Source organism: Punica granatum, chromosome 7, assembly GCF_007655135.1.
Source record: "Punica granatum isolate Tunisia-2019 chromosome 7, ASM765513v2, whole genome shotgun sequence".
NCBI lineage: Eukaryota > Viridiplantae > Streptophyta > Magnoliopsida > Myrtales > Lythraceae > Punica > Punica granatum.
Genome location: NC_045133.1, coordinates 27,439,715 through 27,456,082, shown reverse-complemented (window position 1 = coordinate 27,456,082; position 16,368 = coordinate 27,439,715). Strand labels below are relative to the sequence as shown.

General features: G+C 39.8%; 2 protein-coding genes and 1 non-coding gene across 7 annotated transcripts; 1 reads left to right on the top strand and 2 right to left on the bottom strand.

Moving 5' to 3' along the window:
• Positions 1 to 394: 394 nt before the first annotated feature.
• On the bottom strand, positions 395 to 476 carry TRNAS-AGA. The gene has a single exon. It is a non-coding gene; the product is annotated as a tRNA-Ser (tRNA).
• Positions 477 to 967: 491 nt separating this feature from the next.
• On the top strand, positions 968 to 3,055 carry LOC116214037 (universal stress protein PHOS32-like). Of its 4 annotated transcripts, none has more exons than XM_031549258.1 (4): positions 968 to 1,478; positions 1,652 to 1,985; positions 2,566 to 2,631; positions 2,764 to 3,055. In XM_031549258.1, the coding sequence occupies exons 1-3, from the start codon at positions 1,020 to 1,022 to the stop codon at positions 2,571 to 2,573; spliced, it is 801 nt and encodes a 266-aa protein (XP_031405118.1). In that variant the 5' UTR covers positions 968 to 1,019; the 3' UTR covers positions 2,574 to 2,631; positions 2,764 to 3,055. The 4 variants fall into 4 exon arrangements, with proteins under 4 accessions (XP_031405118.1, XP_031405115.1, XP_031405117.1 ...); XM_031549255.1 differs by having other exon boundaries at positions 2,560 to 2,631; XM_031549257.1 differs by having other exon boundaries at positions 970 to 1,478; positions 1,652 to 1,979; positions 2,560 to 2,631.
• Positions 3,056 to 3,276: 221 nt separating this feature from the next.
• LOC116214036 (nonsense-mediated mRNA decay protein 2-like) lies at positions 3,277 to 4,726 on the bottom strand. 2 transcript variants are annotated; one of them, XM_031549253.1, is made up of 2 exons: positions 3,850 to 4,726; positions 3,277 to 3,729 (listed from the first exon to the last, which is right to left on the bottom strand). In XM_031549253.1, exons 1-2 carry the CDS (start codon positions 4,450 to 4,452, stop codon positions 3,448 to 3,450), a joined length of 885 nt encoding a protein of 294 aa, XP_031405113.1. In that variant the 5' UTR covers positions 4,453 to 4,726; the 3' UTR covers positions 3,277 to 3,447. The 2 variants fall into 2 exon arrangements, with proteins under 2 accessions (XP_031405113.1, XP_031405114.1); XM_031549254.1 differs by having other exon boundaries at positions 3,277 to 3,717; positions 3,850 to 4,720.
• Positions 4,727 to 16,368: the final 11,642 nt, after the last annotated feature.

Below are 16,368 nucleotides of genomic sequence, written 5' to 3'. Positions count from 1 at the left end.
ATATATATATATATATGGTGGACCATCACTGGGAGTCCGAGTCTCAGGCTGTCTGGCCCCGTGTCTTGTCCCTCTCCATCTCTGACCTGAAAAGAGGCTTTTCACCGATCGTCGGTTTTTCATTGGTCTGGTCAGGCCGTCCCTTAATTGTCCTTAAATAAGCCTCCCAGCTTTTCCCTTTTTTCCCTGTCTGCCTCCCCCCCCCTCTCATTTCCGGCAAAATCTTTTGGAAGAAATAAACTAATGAATTAAAAAGCTCCAAGGAAAAATTCCTTTTTCACTTTTGAATCGATCGAGAGAATTTGCATTATATTGCCCTTTTGTTTTGTTCTGGGATTATATATGTAGTTTTTTTCTTTTTCGCTCATGATGAAAACTTAAAAAAAAAAAAAACCGTGGACGGCAGGATTCGAACCTGCGCGGGCAGAGCCCACATGATTTCTAGTCATGCCCGATAACCACTCCGGCACGTCCACTTTGTTGTTTGACTTTTCCTAATTTTAATTATCATTATATATAATTAAAGCCCACCAAGCCCAGTTAAACGGGCCATCTTTGCGTCTTTGGGGCCCATCGGAAAGCTTGAGTGGGCTATCTTCCCGTAGTTTTGGGCAGGGCTGCGCTCTTAGTCTTTTTTTGCTAGGTAAGCTGCGTTCTTAGTCAACTCCCACATTTTCGGCCCTTCTTTCGGCCGAACACATATTTTCGGCCCATTGATTATCCTCATTCGAGCAGGGGGTTGGCATGAGGTCGTTGCGAACACCGGCACTATCAGTAAAGTTCGTTCACGTGGAGCATTAGTTTCGCCGACCCCGTGGTTAGGGCAATCCTACATTTATCTAAAAACGTTGTTTTTTCTGAAAAAGAAAAGAATAACGGGTAAATAAACATTAACCAAACAGACAAAAATTTCACTCAAAAACACTAAACAGACCCAAAAAAAAAATGCAATAAATATTTTCCTTAAAAAAATATATAGAACAACAGAAAAGAGAATTATTTCCTTTTGCGTGCGGCGTATGTACGGACGGACAATCGTACAGGGTACAAAGTCGCCGTGCTTTTTTCCGATCTTCCATTGCCAGCTTCGCCCATCCGTTTCTGGCCAGTTCCTTTCCCGTTCGCAGTTCCCGAGCATGCGCACCCTGGACTCTGACCAAAGCCAACAACCTCCCGACGCCGTCAGAGCCAACCCCTCATCCGCCCCGCACCGCAAGATCGGGGTGGCCGTCGACCTGTCGGACGAGAGCGCCTACGCCGTCAGCTGGGCCGTGCAGCAGTACCTCCGCCCCGGTGACTCCGTCGTGCTCCTCCACGTCAGCCCGACCTCCGTCCCCTACGGCGCAGACTGGGGCCCGCTCCCCCACCTCCCTGCCACCCCCTCTTCAGAAGAAGATTTGCAGAAGAGCCAGGACGATTTCGACGCCTTCACCATCTCCAAGGCCGCTGACCTCGCCAAACCCTTGAGGGACGCCCAGGTTTATATATATATATATATAGCAGCAAACGCCATTCTTCCTTATAATTGTGTTCATTATGATACAAAAAGAATGATTTTTTTTGTCATCCCTGATATTCTCTCAATTAGATAATTGTTGGGGTGTTGGGTTGTGCTTCGAATTTGAAGCTCATGGGCGTTGAACATGAACAGGTACCGTACAAGATTCATATAGTGAAGGACCATGACATGAAGGAGCGCCTCTGCTTGGAGGTGGAGAGGTTGGGGCTGAGTGCTCTAATAATGGGGAGCAGAGGGTTCGGCGCTGCGATGCGTGGTAATGATGGAAGGCTCGGTAGTGTGAGCGATTACTGCGTCCATCACTCTCTTTGCCCTGTCATAGTGGTGAGGTATCCCGATGACAACGAAGGCAGCGATCCTGTTGTGGCAGTAAATGAACCTCTGGTGGAGGTGGAGGTGGAGGAGGATGAGAATGATGAGGTTGGGGGAAATTCTCATGGAAAGGAAGACGATGCCAAAGGTAAAGGTGATTGGCCTTATGCTATTGAAAATGTAGGAATTGTATGTCTCGGTTGACTGTTCGACTGAAAGTGCCTTAACCTATGGAGTGATACGGACCTCAGGAGTTTCTCCAGGTTCTGAAGAACATTTATTTCTGCACTGTTATATCGTAATCTTGTGTCGGTGTTTGGTTAAGTTCATCAGGTTTGCGTATTGGCAGATTCATCTCTAAGAATGTCAGTCCTTGTCTATGATATTCGGCTTTAATATGGTTGATTTTGGCTGTGGAAAATGATGGATTTGGACCATCTCATCGACCATTATTAAAGAGCCCGCCATTCTTCCGTTGTAGGTCTAGAATTTGTTGCACCTGCTTAAACTGAGCGACCAAGCTTTTAGGCGCTATAGAGTCTTGCGACGCACAATTGAAGTAGATATTTTGTTTGATTTGGAGTTGGATTCCTCTGGTGTTATATCCTGTCATATGGCTGCTATATACGGCTAGTGGTTGATTGTCTTTGTTGCTCACTAATTTCGGGTGCTTTTGATATCTCGAACTTCTATTTCAATGACCTTACAATTCCTTCTTTCACGTGAAGTTCCAGATATTTAGCATGGACCACATGCGAGCGGTAGATCAATGAGGTTGCTTGCAGTATTATGATTAATAAGTAAGAACCTCATGCCCCTTCCATAACCTTTCGAAAATCTATCTAACATGTCTCTATGTATCAGCACTTTTAACCTGCTATCTTATCCTCGATTTCACTTAAGCTGAGTGCATTCTCCTGTTTGTTTTGCAGCTGTAATGGAACTCCCGATTCTCTTACATGCTATAGACAATCAAGAGAAGTGGCCTAAGGTTAGTCATGGAGGAGAGACGCGTGGTGTGTATGGATTGAATCTTGTCTTGCTTAGAGAGGCTGTGCTGTTTTATGGCGCCTGCCTGGACGCGTCGTTCGTTCCTTGTTAGTATAATTATATATCAGGATGCTGTTTGTGCAAATCTTGGAATATCGCCGGCTCGGTCGAACATTACATTGTGGTTGTATGCTGTATTTTTCTCTGTTGTATAATATTGGTGAATTTCCAAAATGGCACTACTGCACACTGGCAGTAACAATATAATGATTTTGCTAATCTCAACAAAGGAACAACCATTGGCAATGCAAAAGAAAAGCTTGTTGGAAAAGTATGGGCAAAAATTCTACAACGTAAAATTCATTTGCTCTGTTAGTCTCCAAAGATTTCGTGTCGGTGCGACGTCACAATTATTCGATGGTGTAGTTTCGTGAAACAGAAGACATTGTAAAGGCTTCCACAACATGAAATTGAATTAATTAAATAAAGTGAATCCGATAACAGAGCAATTAATAACAAACATGGAAGAGATGAAGAAGAACAAGAGCTGTCTATAAGCAAATTGTGGTTAGTAATTATCAGGGATCAGTGAGGAAGAGTTCCAAACGATGATCGAATCTACTGCTCTAGCATCTGCTCAGCCTGCAAATGTCAAGGACCGCAGCAGCAGAGCTATCCTTAGACATGGCGGTCTTCTGCAGCCTCTTGAGAGAATTTATGATTGCTGATGTCGGTTTTGATTCCACAAGACCGAATTCATCCCCTGCCAGCAAACTCGGATTTTCTTCGGCAACCCTCTGCTGCTTCAAAGGCCGATAGCAAGCCGAAGATGGGGCTTCCTCAGTGGCTGCAAAGGCTCTCGAGATCACCTGAGATGAGGTGCACCCGACTTCTTCCTGCAGAAAGTACTAAGACAGGAACATCAATGATCTGATAAGAAATTTCGGCTGAAGCGGCTAAAGATGGCGCCTTTCAGCAAAATGGACATAATTTATCCACAAAACTGTCACGAGTCGAAGTCGACGTACATCGGAATCATTACTGAAGACATTGTCCCAGACCCGCTTCGCCGGCCCCGACCTGAAACCGCCACCAGCAGCTGCCTCAGTTGACTCCTCCCCACTGCTCGAAGAACTCGCAGGCGGAGGTAGCGGCGAATCGCAGGACCACGGCACCACCTGATTCTCCCCATCTTCTTCTTCTTCTTCTTCTTCTTCCTCGTCCTCATCGTCGTCGCCATCATCATCATCATCATCACCGTCCATGCTCTCCCCTCCATCCTCGAGCCCGTCCTCTCTCTCATCATCATCACCACTGCTGTCGTCATTGAAGCTATACCCCTCATTATCGATGTCCCCGCGGCCCTCCCGATGACCCGCCTCGGGACCCTTACCATGGCTGTCGAAGCAGCCGTCGCATACCGAAACGGTGGGGCCGAGCTTCGGGCCGGCGGCAGCCCAAGGCGTAGGGGACTGGCAGACGCGGCAGAGGAGCGTCCGGCTGTGCTTCGCCACAAGGAAGTTAGCGCTGTGGACCGTCTCGTCACAGTCCCAGCAAAGGCTCGCCTCGTCCGACTCGCAGTACATCCTCGCCGGCCTCCCGCAGAGCTCACAGAGCTTCTTCTGCTCCATTACTGACTCTTTAGAGGGCTCTCTCCTACGGAATGAAGGTCAAGTCGACCGTTCTGTGAAAAATGAGAGTTAAATCTTGAAGAGGAAGAGGAAGAAGAAGGGGAAGGAGGTAGGGAGGAAGCAAGTTGTAACGATATTTTCTTTCAGGGATTTTTCTTTCGTTTTTTCGTCGACGAAAAAATCGAATATTAATACAGTGATACACGTTCTCGATGAAAATAAGGTTCTCGACGGAAATAAGGTTCGTTATCGCTCAAGGTTGAAAAGACACAAGTACTACTCTTGACGCCCCTTATTAATATTCCAACTATGATCCATTTACTGGGCTCCATTTCGTTTAACTAATCAAAATGTTTGGTCTAGTAGTTGACACTGAATAACAATTTATTTGAACCAATAGGTTGAAGCTATTCCATATGTCACCTTGAAAAGAAGGATTTTACTAAGAGCTTATGCTTTATCAACATATTAACACCGTGACTTCTTCCACAGTATTAAAGTTAAAACATTTTCCGAAACATGCTTCGGTGCTCGACCTAAGCTCATTCTGAGCAAAAATTAAGTGTGTGTTACTTAATATTATAATTTATAATTAAATTTGTACTTAAGAAATATTATAATAAGTATAATAGCTTGTATTTATAGGTTGTAGTATTATTATAATATGATGCATCTTTTCAATACAATAATGCACTCGATAATTTTTTTTCTTTTTATTTCTAAATAAAAGAATCATCCTGACATTCAAGTACATCCTAACCTAATATTACTTGTCAATAGGTGTTGAGGATCAAATCAAATATATTGCACTAAAAACAAGTTGCAATAATAACATATAAAAAAAATATCTGGTACTTAATGTAGAAGAATTAGCAAGAATTATTAAGTGGCAATTCTATGCGTAATATAAATAGATTTGGTATAATTATAGCTTTAAAGCACGAATCAATGTATTTTAATCATTGCAAAATTAATTATATCTTTTATATGTGTATAATTTTCTCCTTTCTATGTAGATATTGTTTAATCACTATATTTAATATTTCATATAAATCCTTTTTATACTTTGCTTATCATATCATCCAATAAGTTTCTCATTTTTTTGCCGCACGTCCATATGTTTACTAAATTAAGACAATTGCAAATTTGAAGTGTTATATTAATTTTAAAATAAGTCAGACAATAATAATTTATTAATATTTTATACTTTTCAATATCATTTCTCGCACTTCTATCCTGTCAAAATATTATCGACAGAATTTTTTTTTGGAGATCAGCCGCATCGCGCGAACCCCTTTCCTAGTATCTAATTATAATTGTTGAATTTGAGAAATTGACCTTACAATGATTTTATAAATTCTCACATTCAGATATTTTAATTGATTGTTATACAATCGTGAATGAGTAACATCCATCGAATATTTAATGATTGACAAACTCCCTCACATCTCATAACAAAAAAAAGAAAGGAAAAAAGCGGTTTTTTTTGTTTTTTGTTTTTTGTAGGGGTATTTGAATCACCTTGTTAAAGACAAAAATCTCTTACCCGTCGGGCGGATTTCCTGCTAGCTTTCTCGGAATAGTGAACAGGCGGCGGACCGGTGAGCCGGTGGCGTTCCCGGAGGTACGGAGGTGGGCACGTTCCCCCGCCACCTTCCACTCTCTGTCGGCCACGTGGAAGCTGGTCCACCTTGGAATTTTACCAATGAAATTAAATTCTGCCGCTTCTAACGGATAAAAAAACGTTGTAGAAAAATAACTATAACCGAATAAATAAAAAATCATCATTAAAGAAATGATCCTCAGCAGAGGCTCCATTCTTGGCACGTGGCTTTGAGCTGGAACGTTAATTTTTCTTTGCTCATGAACTAATTAGACTCGTCATCGAGATTATGGATGGGATTATATTATAATAATTACCAAAGCTGCGGACCACTATTATTCGAGAAAACGTGTGGAATCTTTTATGCGAGGAGAGAATATTAGGTATTGAGACAACCAAGTCCAAGTTATTGAAGTGTTCTTATCAAGTCTCCACTTTAGTGATCCCCGAGTTATGCTTGTTACATACTACATCCATATTAAATCAATCCAATCGAGTTTATCCTATTTAGAGTAAACTAGATGAAAGGCTCATTACTCGGGAAAAAAAATATGAAAGGCTCGTTCGTACCGTCGAGAGGCATGATACTCATTGAAAAGAATTATGACTACATTTGTAAACAGGCTTGTAGGTAAACGTAAAAAATATTCGTCGTCACCTTATTAATAGAGGTGTTCGCCGCCCATGACTACGTTAGCAGAGCTTCATCTTAATTATGAAATTAGTCGTTTTATCTTTTTATTTTTTTGCGACGTATATGTTTAATTAAAGGTTTATCTCTTGCTAATCATATTTAGAACATATTCATAAATGTCTTACAGAATAATGAGCTAAATAATATTTTCGTACTATCAACAAAAGATGGAGCTCCTCATAATTCACGAGGATAGAAAATTATTTTTGCTTATATCTAGTGAAGTGATGATGTTATATAAGCATAACTAATGATTTTTAGAGTTTTACGAGTGATGCAATTCGATAATAATATGACATTTGTTACATTGTGATTTATGAAAATTTGAAGGGAAGCTCAATTATGGACTACTTATGTTGCACTTCAACTTTTATGTATGTATATAAATTATATCAGGGATATTCGAAGCAAAAATCTATCAAAGAGATACTCAAAATTATCTCCAAGTGAAAACAAAATAATCGTTAATATTTTAATTTTGTCTTTATCTGCCTTAGCTGGTATGATTAATTTACGACCACTCTAATTTAATGATAATCATTCATCAAATGTATATAATCGAGAAGATATTTTCCCATGGAAGGGAAGGGGGGGATGATCTTGTGATGAGAGAGATGGCGAGTCATTTTGGATGAGGGAGGAGGAGTCATAGTCACTTCCACCGTTTAAAAGACATGGAGGGAGGAGATTCCGGGCTTGCCTACGTGGCGGATTCCAGTCCACAACGGCCCCCAAAGCCCACGTGACTCCAACCTGAGCCCGTGATCCAGCCCCTGACGTGTCACATGGGCCCCACCTCCTCGCGTTTTATCCCATCCCTCCCGGGCCCCTTCTTACCGCCCGCGCTCTTCTTTCGGTCTCCCAAGATATATTTAATTTAATTTAATAATTTGGCTTTATGGGCGCTAATCTCTATCCACAATTTTCATTTACCTCTCTCATCCCATTTTTAATGGATGAGACATTTGATCAATTACTAAATAAAGGAATGAATAATGTTAGTGTAAATTATCATTACTATCATTATTATTATTATTATTATTATTATTATTATTATGTTATGATGTGGACATACAGCTTCATGATATAAATTGAAAATTTACATTTTTCACTTATATTTTTCTTTCGTTCACGATTAAATCAGGTAGATGGCCATCTCTAGTTGAACTCGATAGATTTGACACAAACTAAGAGAACGTGCACAAGAAGTAGATTGAAAGTTAATTTATAAATTTCAAGCAAAAAAAAGTTAATTTATAAATTGATTTTATCCAATGATGTATAATATTTTCTTTTTTTTAATCCTTTTTTTATTCCTCGAAATCGGACGTCCATAAACCAAATTTAAAAGGGCAACTTGGACTACGTGTTTTAAAATAAAGAAAAATAAACAAATGACCATTGCAATCATAGGTTGAACCACATGAAATAAATGCATGAATAGTTTGGGAGATAAGCGGTGACAATCGATAAGAAGTTGAACATACATGTGGTGGAAGATGTTAGATGTATCATTTAATTCTACCACGCAATAGCCTCGATACCCGGCATTCATTTTTCAAGTTTGAATGGCTCAAGTGATTATTATGTGTTGCAACATATAAAGATGAAAATTTTAAATCATTTTACCTCAAATGACGTGTTGAGAAAGAATTAATAGAAATTATTTATCGAAGAATAATCATAGCAATTATTCGTGTGATTAATATCGAATCACTAATTTCATGAAATTTGATTGGTACTTCCTCATATCGCGTAATAACATAGAATCACCCAATAACTATCCCACATAAAGACATTGTATGTTAGATTCACAATCTATTCTTTCTTTTTTACCTACCAATTACGAGGCAAGAGCAGTTCGACTGAATCGGCAACAACTCCGGTACATCAATTCCTTGAACTACATGAGGTGCGGGGGAAGATTTCAAATGATTGGATCACAAGAACTTCGAATTGAATTGTTATAGATGAATGGTTAGATGGGCATTTTCTTATTTCTATTGTATTTTATGTTCCTTCGAGCAAGCCGAGCATGAGCATGTGGCCAAAACGTGGACGATACTCCATTCGAAGTGTGTGTCTGCTGCTGACGTGGCGCGCCCACGTGAAGGCAACACCTGGCACGCTGTAGATTCCATGTCAGTCGGAGTGGGGAATCGAGTGGGAACGGAATAGAATAGAGCCGCCCCAGATTCCCCATTCCTAGGCGGTGTGCGCGTCAACAGAAGCTGACTTTTTTCTGGTCAGCAAAAGTTTGTGGCCACAAACTCCCGAATATAATAAATACACGGTCAGTTTCCTCAGTCCTATCTATATCATTTTAAAACAATTACCAATCTTCCGTTTGGTTTTCGACTTCAATAAATTTATTTTGATTTTATATAATGATTATAAATATTAGTAAATATATTAATATATAAGGTTATATATATATATATATATAAATAGATAAAAAAATTAATTATTAAAAATTATTATGAGTTAAAAATTAATTATAAAAATGATTAGAAAAAAAGTATGTGATAAAATTTATTATTAAATTAAATAAAAAATAAAAAAATAATAATCATGCTGTTGAATTTGTAAAGAATAATAAAATTGAGTTGGATTGAGTAATACATTTTACTCAAAAAGCAAACGAAGCTTAGAATTTATGAAAATTTTAACATGAGGAAGTCACGGACACTTGATACTTTCATTGCAACTTTTTAATAAGTAATTAATATTTTTACTATCCATTTATGATGCAACGTACGAATTAAACATTTGAAAGGAAAGTAATGATGGTATCACTGTGTAACTTTATTAGAAGCCAAGTCTCAGATTTGCAAAATTTGATATTGACGGGCATTTACCACACTGCCTCTTACCTATTCAACGAGTCCAGCGATTCCCCATAGAAGGTTTGCACTTTGCAGCGGTACTAGGCCTTAATCTCTGTCACGGGGGAAATTCTTTTCGATTTCGTGCAAAGACACGTACACCCTTTTACAAGTTTGTGCAAACAGTCATTTCTCTTCGTGAAATGTACGTCGACAGGATTCTTTTCCAGATCGGTACGCGCAAATTTCGTTAAATTGAAAACAATTTCTTTTGGAGGGAGATCGATGTGGAGGGAAGGTGAAGGCGAAGGTGAGGGTAGGTTCTCTGAATGCAGACCGAGACCCGGAAGCTGTGGAATGTGCATATCATATCAATGTCATTATCCATCCACCCATCCGACTGACTTTCTCTTCCTTGAAGCTTTTTTAATAGTTCTTGGTATGGGCCGTGGGCCCCAGATTAGATGTGGATAGGCTCAGGTGAGGGGAGTCTGTGGCCCAGAGCGCAGCAAAGTGTGCGGATCCTAACGCATTACCCATACCTTTTACTTCCCGCGGCAGCAAATGGGAAAATATGGACGGCTTGTATTAGATGACATATAAATATATATACGGCTTCTGTTTACATTACTTGAGGAGGACGAAGAGGAAGATAGCAAAAGGCAAACGGGGTTGAAAACACTGCTTGTTGTTAGGGAATCCATGGGCAGCGCATGCAGATTCTGATTCTCTCGGCAAGTTGTATCGGTTATTATCCAGATCAGATCCCGTAGCGTGTTCTCATGAGTTTCTCTTTACATATACGACAAGTTTGAAAAAAGAGATTTCGATGAATAAGTTTAGCGTGTGTGTGTGATAGGCGAGTGAGTTTCCGAACGCGAGTAGAGGGGGAGATCCTTAGACTACTTAAGGATAACCCGACTTAATTTGTAACCCTATGTTACAACTTAATTATTGATTTAATAATGATAATAATCTCTCGGTTTATCTACTTTTAGCTTTTCTTTTTAATCGATGGGTTTTGTTTATTCTGATGGGGACTCATCCTACTAACCAACTGAATTTGGCTTGCAACTTGCATATTATAATCTATCTATTTTGGCATTATTCGTGTTACACAATTATATATTGGCATGTGATCTAGGGACGGACTGTCTTTCGAGAAATTGATTCTTGCTGATGTGGCTGAATGCTATTGGTCCAGCTGTTTAGAGAAGTAATGGCCATTCAGATTTTTCTTGGTAAGAAGATTTTGATGGCCTATCCATTGCAAACTAATATTAAATATTTCATTTTCGTATATATAACCCCCCTTATTATACATTAATCAATTCATTCTAACACGAACGAACAAAATAATTAACTATATGCCCCCCGGAATTGACTCTCATCTATCCCTTTTCTTTATGTGGTGAGAAATGGCAATGGGACTTGCAAATTGGAAATGATTAAGATCATGAATTTGACTTTTCCATGGAAGTAGAAGATTCAGATGAGCACTGCAGAAATCACCTGATTTATTTATTTATTAGGTGAAAACACGAAGATCTCTTCAGTCGATTATTTGAACTAATTTCATCTCGCACATTGGCTTCGTTGTTTTGATATGTATGAGTATGCATATCAACGTGCATGTTAGAATACTTACACTACCAAACTACGAACGAACATCATTAGGAGCAGGCCGGAGGTGTTTGCTGGGCCTTTCAGTTGAATTTATTGGGCCTAGGCCCAACTGAATGTACCCAAAAGGTGCAATTCCTCTTTCTATCAGGATGACATATGGTTCTATAAAGACCCCTTGCGGATAGATTGTTAATCATAAACCATCTCTGGTCGACTCTTGGAGTAAGTCTGATGAGTTCCTATAGTAACAAATCTTGCTTTGATTAGGTATATTAACATGGGGAAACTTCATGCATGACGCAATTAACGTTGCGAGCTCACGCATTAACTACTTTTTTTATATCTATAAAGATAAAACGTCAACTTTTAGTATATCCGACTCACGTATTTTTGTATAGTTTTTGTCAAATTCGTACTTCCGTTTGCATCTACATACACGTGAGTGTATTTGTACTGGTATCATACTTGAAATATGTCGATTGTGATATTGATCTCAATTATACATTAGCTTGTTGCAGCCTAGACTGTTGCACAATCACCAGCCTAACTGCTGATTCCACTCCTTTCGAAAACAGATCCAACCCTGCTGGTAGACCACTTATCTGTTAATCTCATTTGGTCGATCATTGGAGTAACGTTTGATGATTTTCCATAACAGCAAAATTTTCTTCGATTAGGTATACTAACATGGGGAATCTTCATGTCCGACACAATCATAGTTGAAAGCTCATGCATGAACGGTTTTTCAATCCAAAATATGTCATCATGTCATGTCATTTTTTAGTTTATATCTGCATCACAATATAATCTTTGTATAGATTTGTAAAATATGTTCTTTCATATGCGTCTTTATACAGGTGCACATATTTGTACCGATATCATCTCCCAATATGCTCATTGTGATATTGATCTAAAATTACACGTTATTATTGGCTTGTTGCAGCCTAAACTGTTCAACAATCGGTAGGCTTGAAGTGTATGGTCTTGTTCCTGAGGTCATATCCTACCAAGAAATTCTGCGGTGCCGAGTTACCAATGATTGCTAGTCCATCGGTAGGTACAAAATTGAAGCACATTACAGTTTTTGAGACCCTACTAAAAATATTACGAGGACCCAAAATGATGTCTCCGCCTTCGAAGTGCAGTGTAAGAATCGGTACTTTGAGGTCAGTCTTAGTCTGGAAGCAAAGAAGTCCCCACCCTCGAGGATCGTGCACTTGTCGTAGCTTGGTTATTGATTTAACTGTGTATTCGATCTCATGGTAGAATCTCAGACATTGACGATATTAGGATGCTTGAATCTTTATTAATGTTTCCTGGAGTGAAGACGAGCCTGATGATGCGCCCGTGAACTTGATCGTTTTGTTAGAGACGGTGGAACCCTTGAAATATAGGTAGTAGTAGGCACCGGATCCGAACTTGAATGGAATAGAGACTGTCCCGGGACCTGAATCCACAGCATTGCTACCAAAATTCAACTTGCTCGACTTCTGGCTCATGCTCGGATTTCCCAAGCAGTATGAGAATTGGTTATCATCGATGTACTGGCCCAGTTGGGATGCAAAGCAGATTGCGCTACCTCCAATCCTGATGATTCCAGTCCTTATATCTTCGTAGTACTCCTGGTTCCTGAAGCCAGACCCGAATAACATTCTGGGGAATGAAACAGGACGGCCCGAGATTGAGTCGAAGGTGAACGTCTATGTAGCCACTGGACCTCTAGAAAATGATCCATCACCATAAATAATCCAGTAGGCACACTTCCATCCTTGAACTTCATCACACTCGGTGTTGGGCACCAACCTGCACTCCTTTGAGTTGCAAGACACACTAGCATAAGTCGAGGACTTATTTGGGTTAAAAAGTGGAGTCTGCAGACTAAAGCATCGGGTGCAGTACTTGCACTGGGTCCATGTTAGATCACTGCCAGTGTCCATGATACTGATGAGTTGGATAGGTGGGGTTCCGATGGAGATATTCAATAGGTATTCCCCATCTCCAGACAGAGAGAACCGAGGGGCCGGTAATCGAGTCCTAGGATTTCCAATCATGGAGCTGAGACGGCTGGCCCTTACAATGGGACACCTTAAAGCTTTCTTCATACGATTTGAAGGACTCTCAGCAGGGTTGTTTTAAGGGGACTTGGGAGAGGAGTCCCGGTGAATGAGTTTGACACTGAAGCCTCCATCCAGAACCGCCGATATTGCCGAAGACAAGGAATAATGTAGATGACTGACTGCTATAAATATGATTACTAATGGAAATGATAGAGATTGGTGAAATTTGGATGGAAGGGCCATGACTTCAAGAACTGACTGATCTCTTGAATAATGAGTGATCAAGGAAGTTGATGAGCTTATACATAATATATATACACACACACTAGAAGTTTTAAATGGCAGGAAGTAAAAAGAGAAAACATTAATGTCCACCCAAAAAATAAAGAAAGAAAACAGTAATGATGAAAATGAGCTGTTCTGTAATAATGTAGCATATCTAATTAATCCTAGGGTAAATTTTTGCATTTTCCTTTGCAAGAGAAGTTGGAATTAATGCACAGTTCACTGAATTAACGTATGCCCGAGATTTTTAAAGAAATCAATTGTGTTCTCTCTCTCTCTCTCTCTCTCTCTCTCTCTCTATATATATATATATATATATATATATGTGAAAACCATGTGCGAATTGGATCCGGTCAGATGATCTCAGAACGCTTTGTTTCATAATGAATTTTCTCAATTTTTTAAAATTTTAAAATATTAAATTATTTTCGATAAAGATCAATAAATGCAATTGATGGTTCATTGGGATCATTGCGGTGCTTTTTATGAAATTTTCGTTCCTAACGGCTTAGATAATTTGTTGTTAGGCGATATCTTTTGGTTTGCTGCACCATGTTTCTGTACTCTTTAGTTTCCATTGGACCTTGGCCCGTCAACCTAACGAAAAAGAAAAGGAACTACTTAGTCAAAGTGTCCAGTTCCTAACGCACTATACCCCACTCCTTTTGAACACAGATCCATCCCTGGATGTAGACCAATTAATTGTTAATCCTGAACCATCCGGTTGAGTATTGGGGTAATGTTTGATGATTTTCCATAGCAGCAAATTTTGCTTCAATTATGTATATTAACACGGGGAATTATCATGTCCGACACAATAATCATTGAAAGCTCATGCATGAACAGTTTTTCAATCCAAAAGATATAACGTTAAGTTTTAGTTTATACCTGCATCAAAATCTTTGTATAGATTTTGTAAAATATGTACTTTCATATACATCTATATACGCGTGCACATGTTTGTACTGATATCATCGCGAAATATGCTCGATTGCGATATTGATCTTATTTACACAGTAGCTTCTTGTAGCCTAAACTGTTGAACAATCAGTAGGCATGAAGCGTATGGTCTTGTTCCTGAGGTTATATTGATGGGCAGACGACCTGGCAAGTCGGTACTTGAAAAAAAATAAGTTATGACGACCCTATCTCGAAGGAAACGGCCTCCAGAGTAAAACTCACAGCCTTTGGCTGTGAAAAGACGAGATTTTGGCCGAATTCGGTTGTTTAGAGCCTCAAACGGGCATTTTTATGTTATTTAGGCGTTTTTGTAATTTTTGAAAAGTTTAGTTCTTTTATGCAATTTAGGTTTATTAATACCCTATTTAAGCTTTCTGTAAGCCCTAGGGCAAAAAAAGAGTCGTCTTTTCAGATTATCAATAAAATTCAGAACTTTCGTGCTTTGTCCAATCTCGGATCGATTCGAGTTTGATGCCTATTTCTTGGTATTCGTAGAATCAACAGGTATAGAAGGTTGTAGTTCCGGTATTCGTGCGCGAATCAACGGGTCTGTGACGGTTACTCGCGTTGTACGCTGCGTCAGTTAGTATCAGAGCCAGGTTCGTTCTTGGATCAACGATGCAGCCCAAGAGGAGGGATCGTGTGGAAGATGTTCATGACTGTGAAAATCTACGATATCTGGAGCAGAGGCTAGATCAGCTGAATCAGAGGATGGAGCAGAGGATGGATTGTATGATGGAGTAGTTCACACAGCAGATGGCTGCACTTTTGGAGAATCAGAATCGGAGAAACCCTAATCCGAATTCTGACCCTGATCGAGAGGAAATCGAGTATGATTTCAATTCTGAAGGGGACGCGACTTTGTTTTCCGAAGAGGATCCATCCGATGAAGCATTTTTTGTAGCGGGAGGCGATGGAGAGCCCAAGTTCGATGAGGAGGAGGAGACTGTGACAGGAATTGGGATTGGGGCAGCGGTGACGATAACTAAATCTATCAAGGAATTGCGAGATCTCGGTGAATGTTTGCCGAATCTTGACAGTGGGAACCTTGACTGCACCCGCTCTGGACCACGTTCAGCTTTTGATAGCAATGTCGTTTATCAGTTTGAGATAATGGAATATATTCTTGATTTTGACTTCGATGGGCATGGGGAAAATCATGCTGCTGATTTTATCTCTAGACTCCTAGGGCGAATTCGAGGGCGAATTCTCTTCACCCATGAGAGAATGATGAGACAGACGACCTGACAAGTCGGTATTTCGAGAAAAATAGGTTCTAACGACCCTATCTCGAAGGAAACGGCCTCCAGAGCAAAACTCACAGCCTTTGGCTGTGAAAAGACGAGATTTTGGCCGAATTCGGTTGTTTAGGGACTCAAACGGGCATTTTTATATTATTTAGGCGTTTTTATAATTTTAGGAAAAGTTTATGTCTTTTGTGCAATTTAGGTATTTTTAATTCTATTTAAGTGATGTAAACCCTAGGGTTGAACAGAGTAGAGTCGTCTTTTCAGATTATCAATAAAATTCAGAGCTTTCGTGTTTTGTCCAATCTCGGATTGATTCAAGGTTGATGTCTATTTCCTGGTTTTGTAAAATCAACAGGTATAGAAGGTCGTAGTTCCGGTATTCGTGCGCGAATCAACGGGTCTGTGACGATTACTCGCGTTGTATGCTGCGTCACATATCCTACCAAGAAATTCCACTGTGCCGAACTACCAAGGATTGCTAATTTATTGGCAGCTGCAAAATTGAAGCACACTACACTTTTCCAAGCCCTAGTAAAGGTATTAGGAGGACCCAAAACGACGTCTCCGCCTTTGAAGTGCAGCGTAAGAAATGGTTCTTTGAAATCGGTCGTGGTCC

Bases quoted from the DNA above. Each gene is read 5' to 3' on its own strand.
- LOC116214037 (XM_031549255.1), top strand. From the start codon at position 1,020: ATGTACGGACGGACAATCGTACAGGGTACAAAGTCGCCGTGCTTTTTT. The intron at 1,479-1,651 runs GTTTATATATAT...GAACATGAACAG, and splicing joins AACCCTTGAGGGACGCCCAG to GTACCGTACAAGATTCATAT.
- LOC116214036 (XM_031549253.1), bottom strand. From the start codon at position 4,452: ATGGAGCAGAAGAAGCTCTGTGAGCTCTGCGGGAGGCCGGCGAGGATG. The intron at 3,730-3,849 runs GTACGTCGACTT...TTCCTGTCTTAG, and splicing joins TCTTCAGTAATGATTCCGAT to TACTTTCTGCAGGAAGAAGT.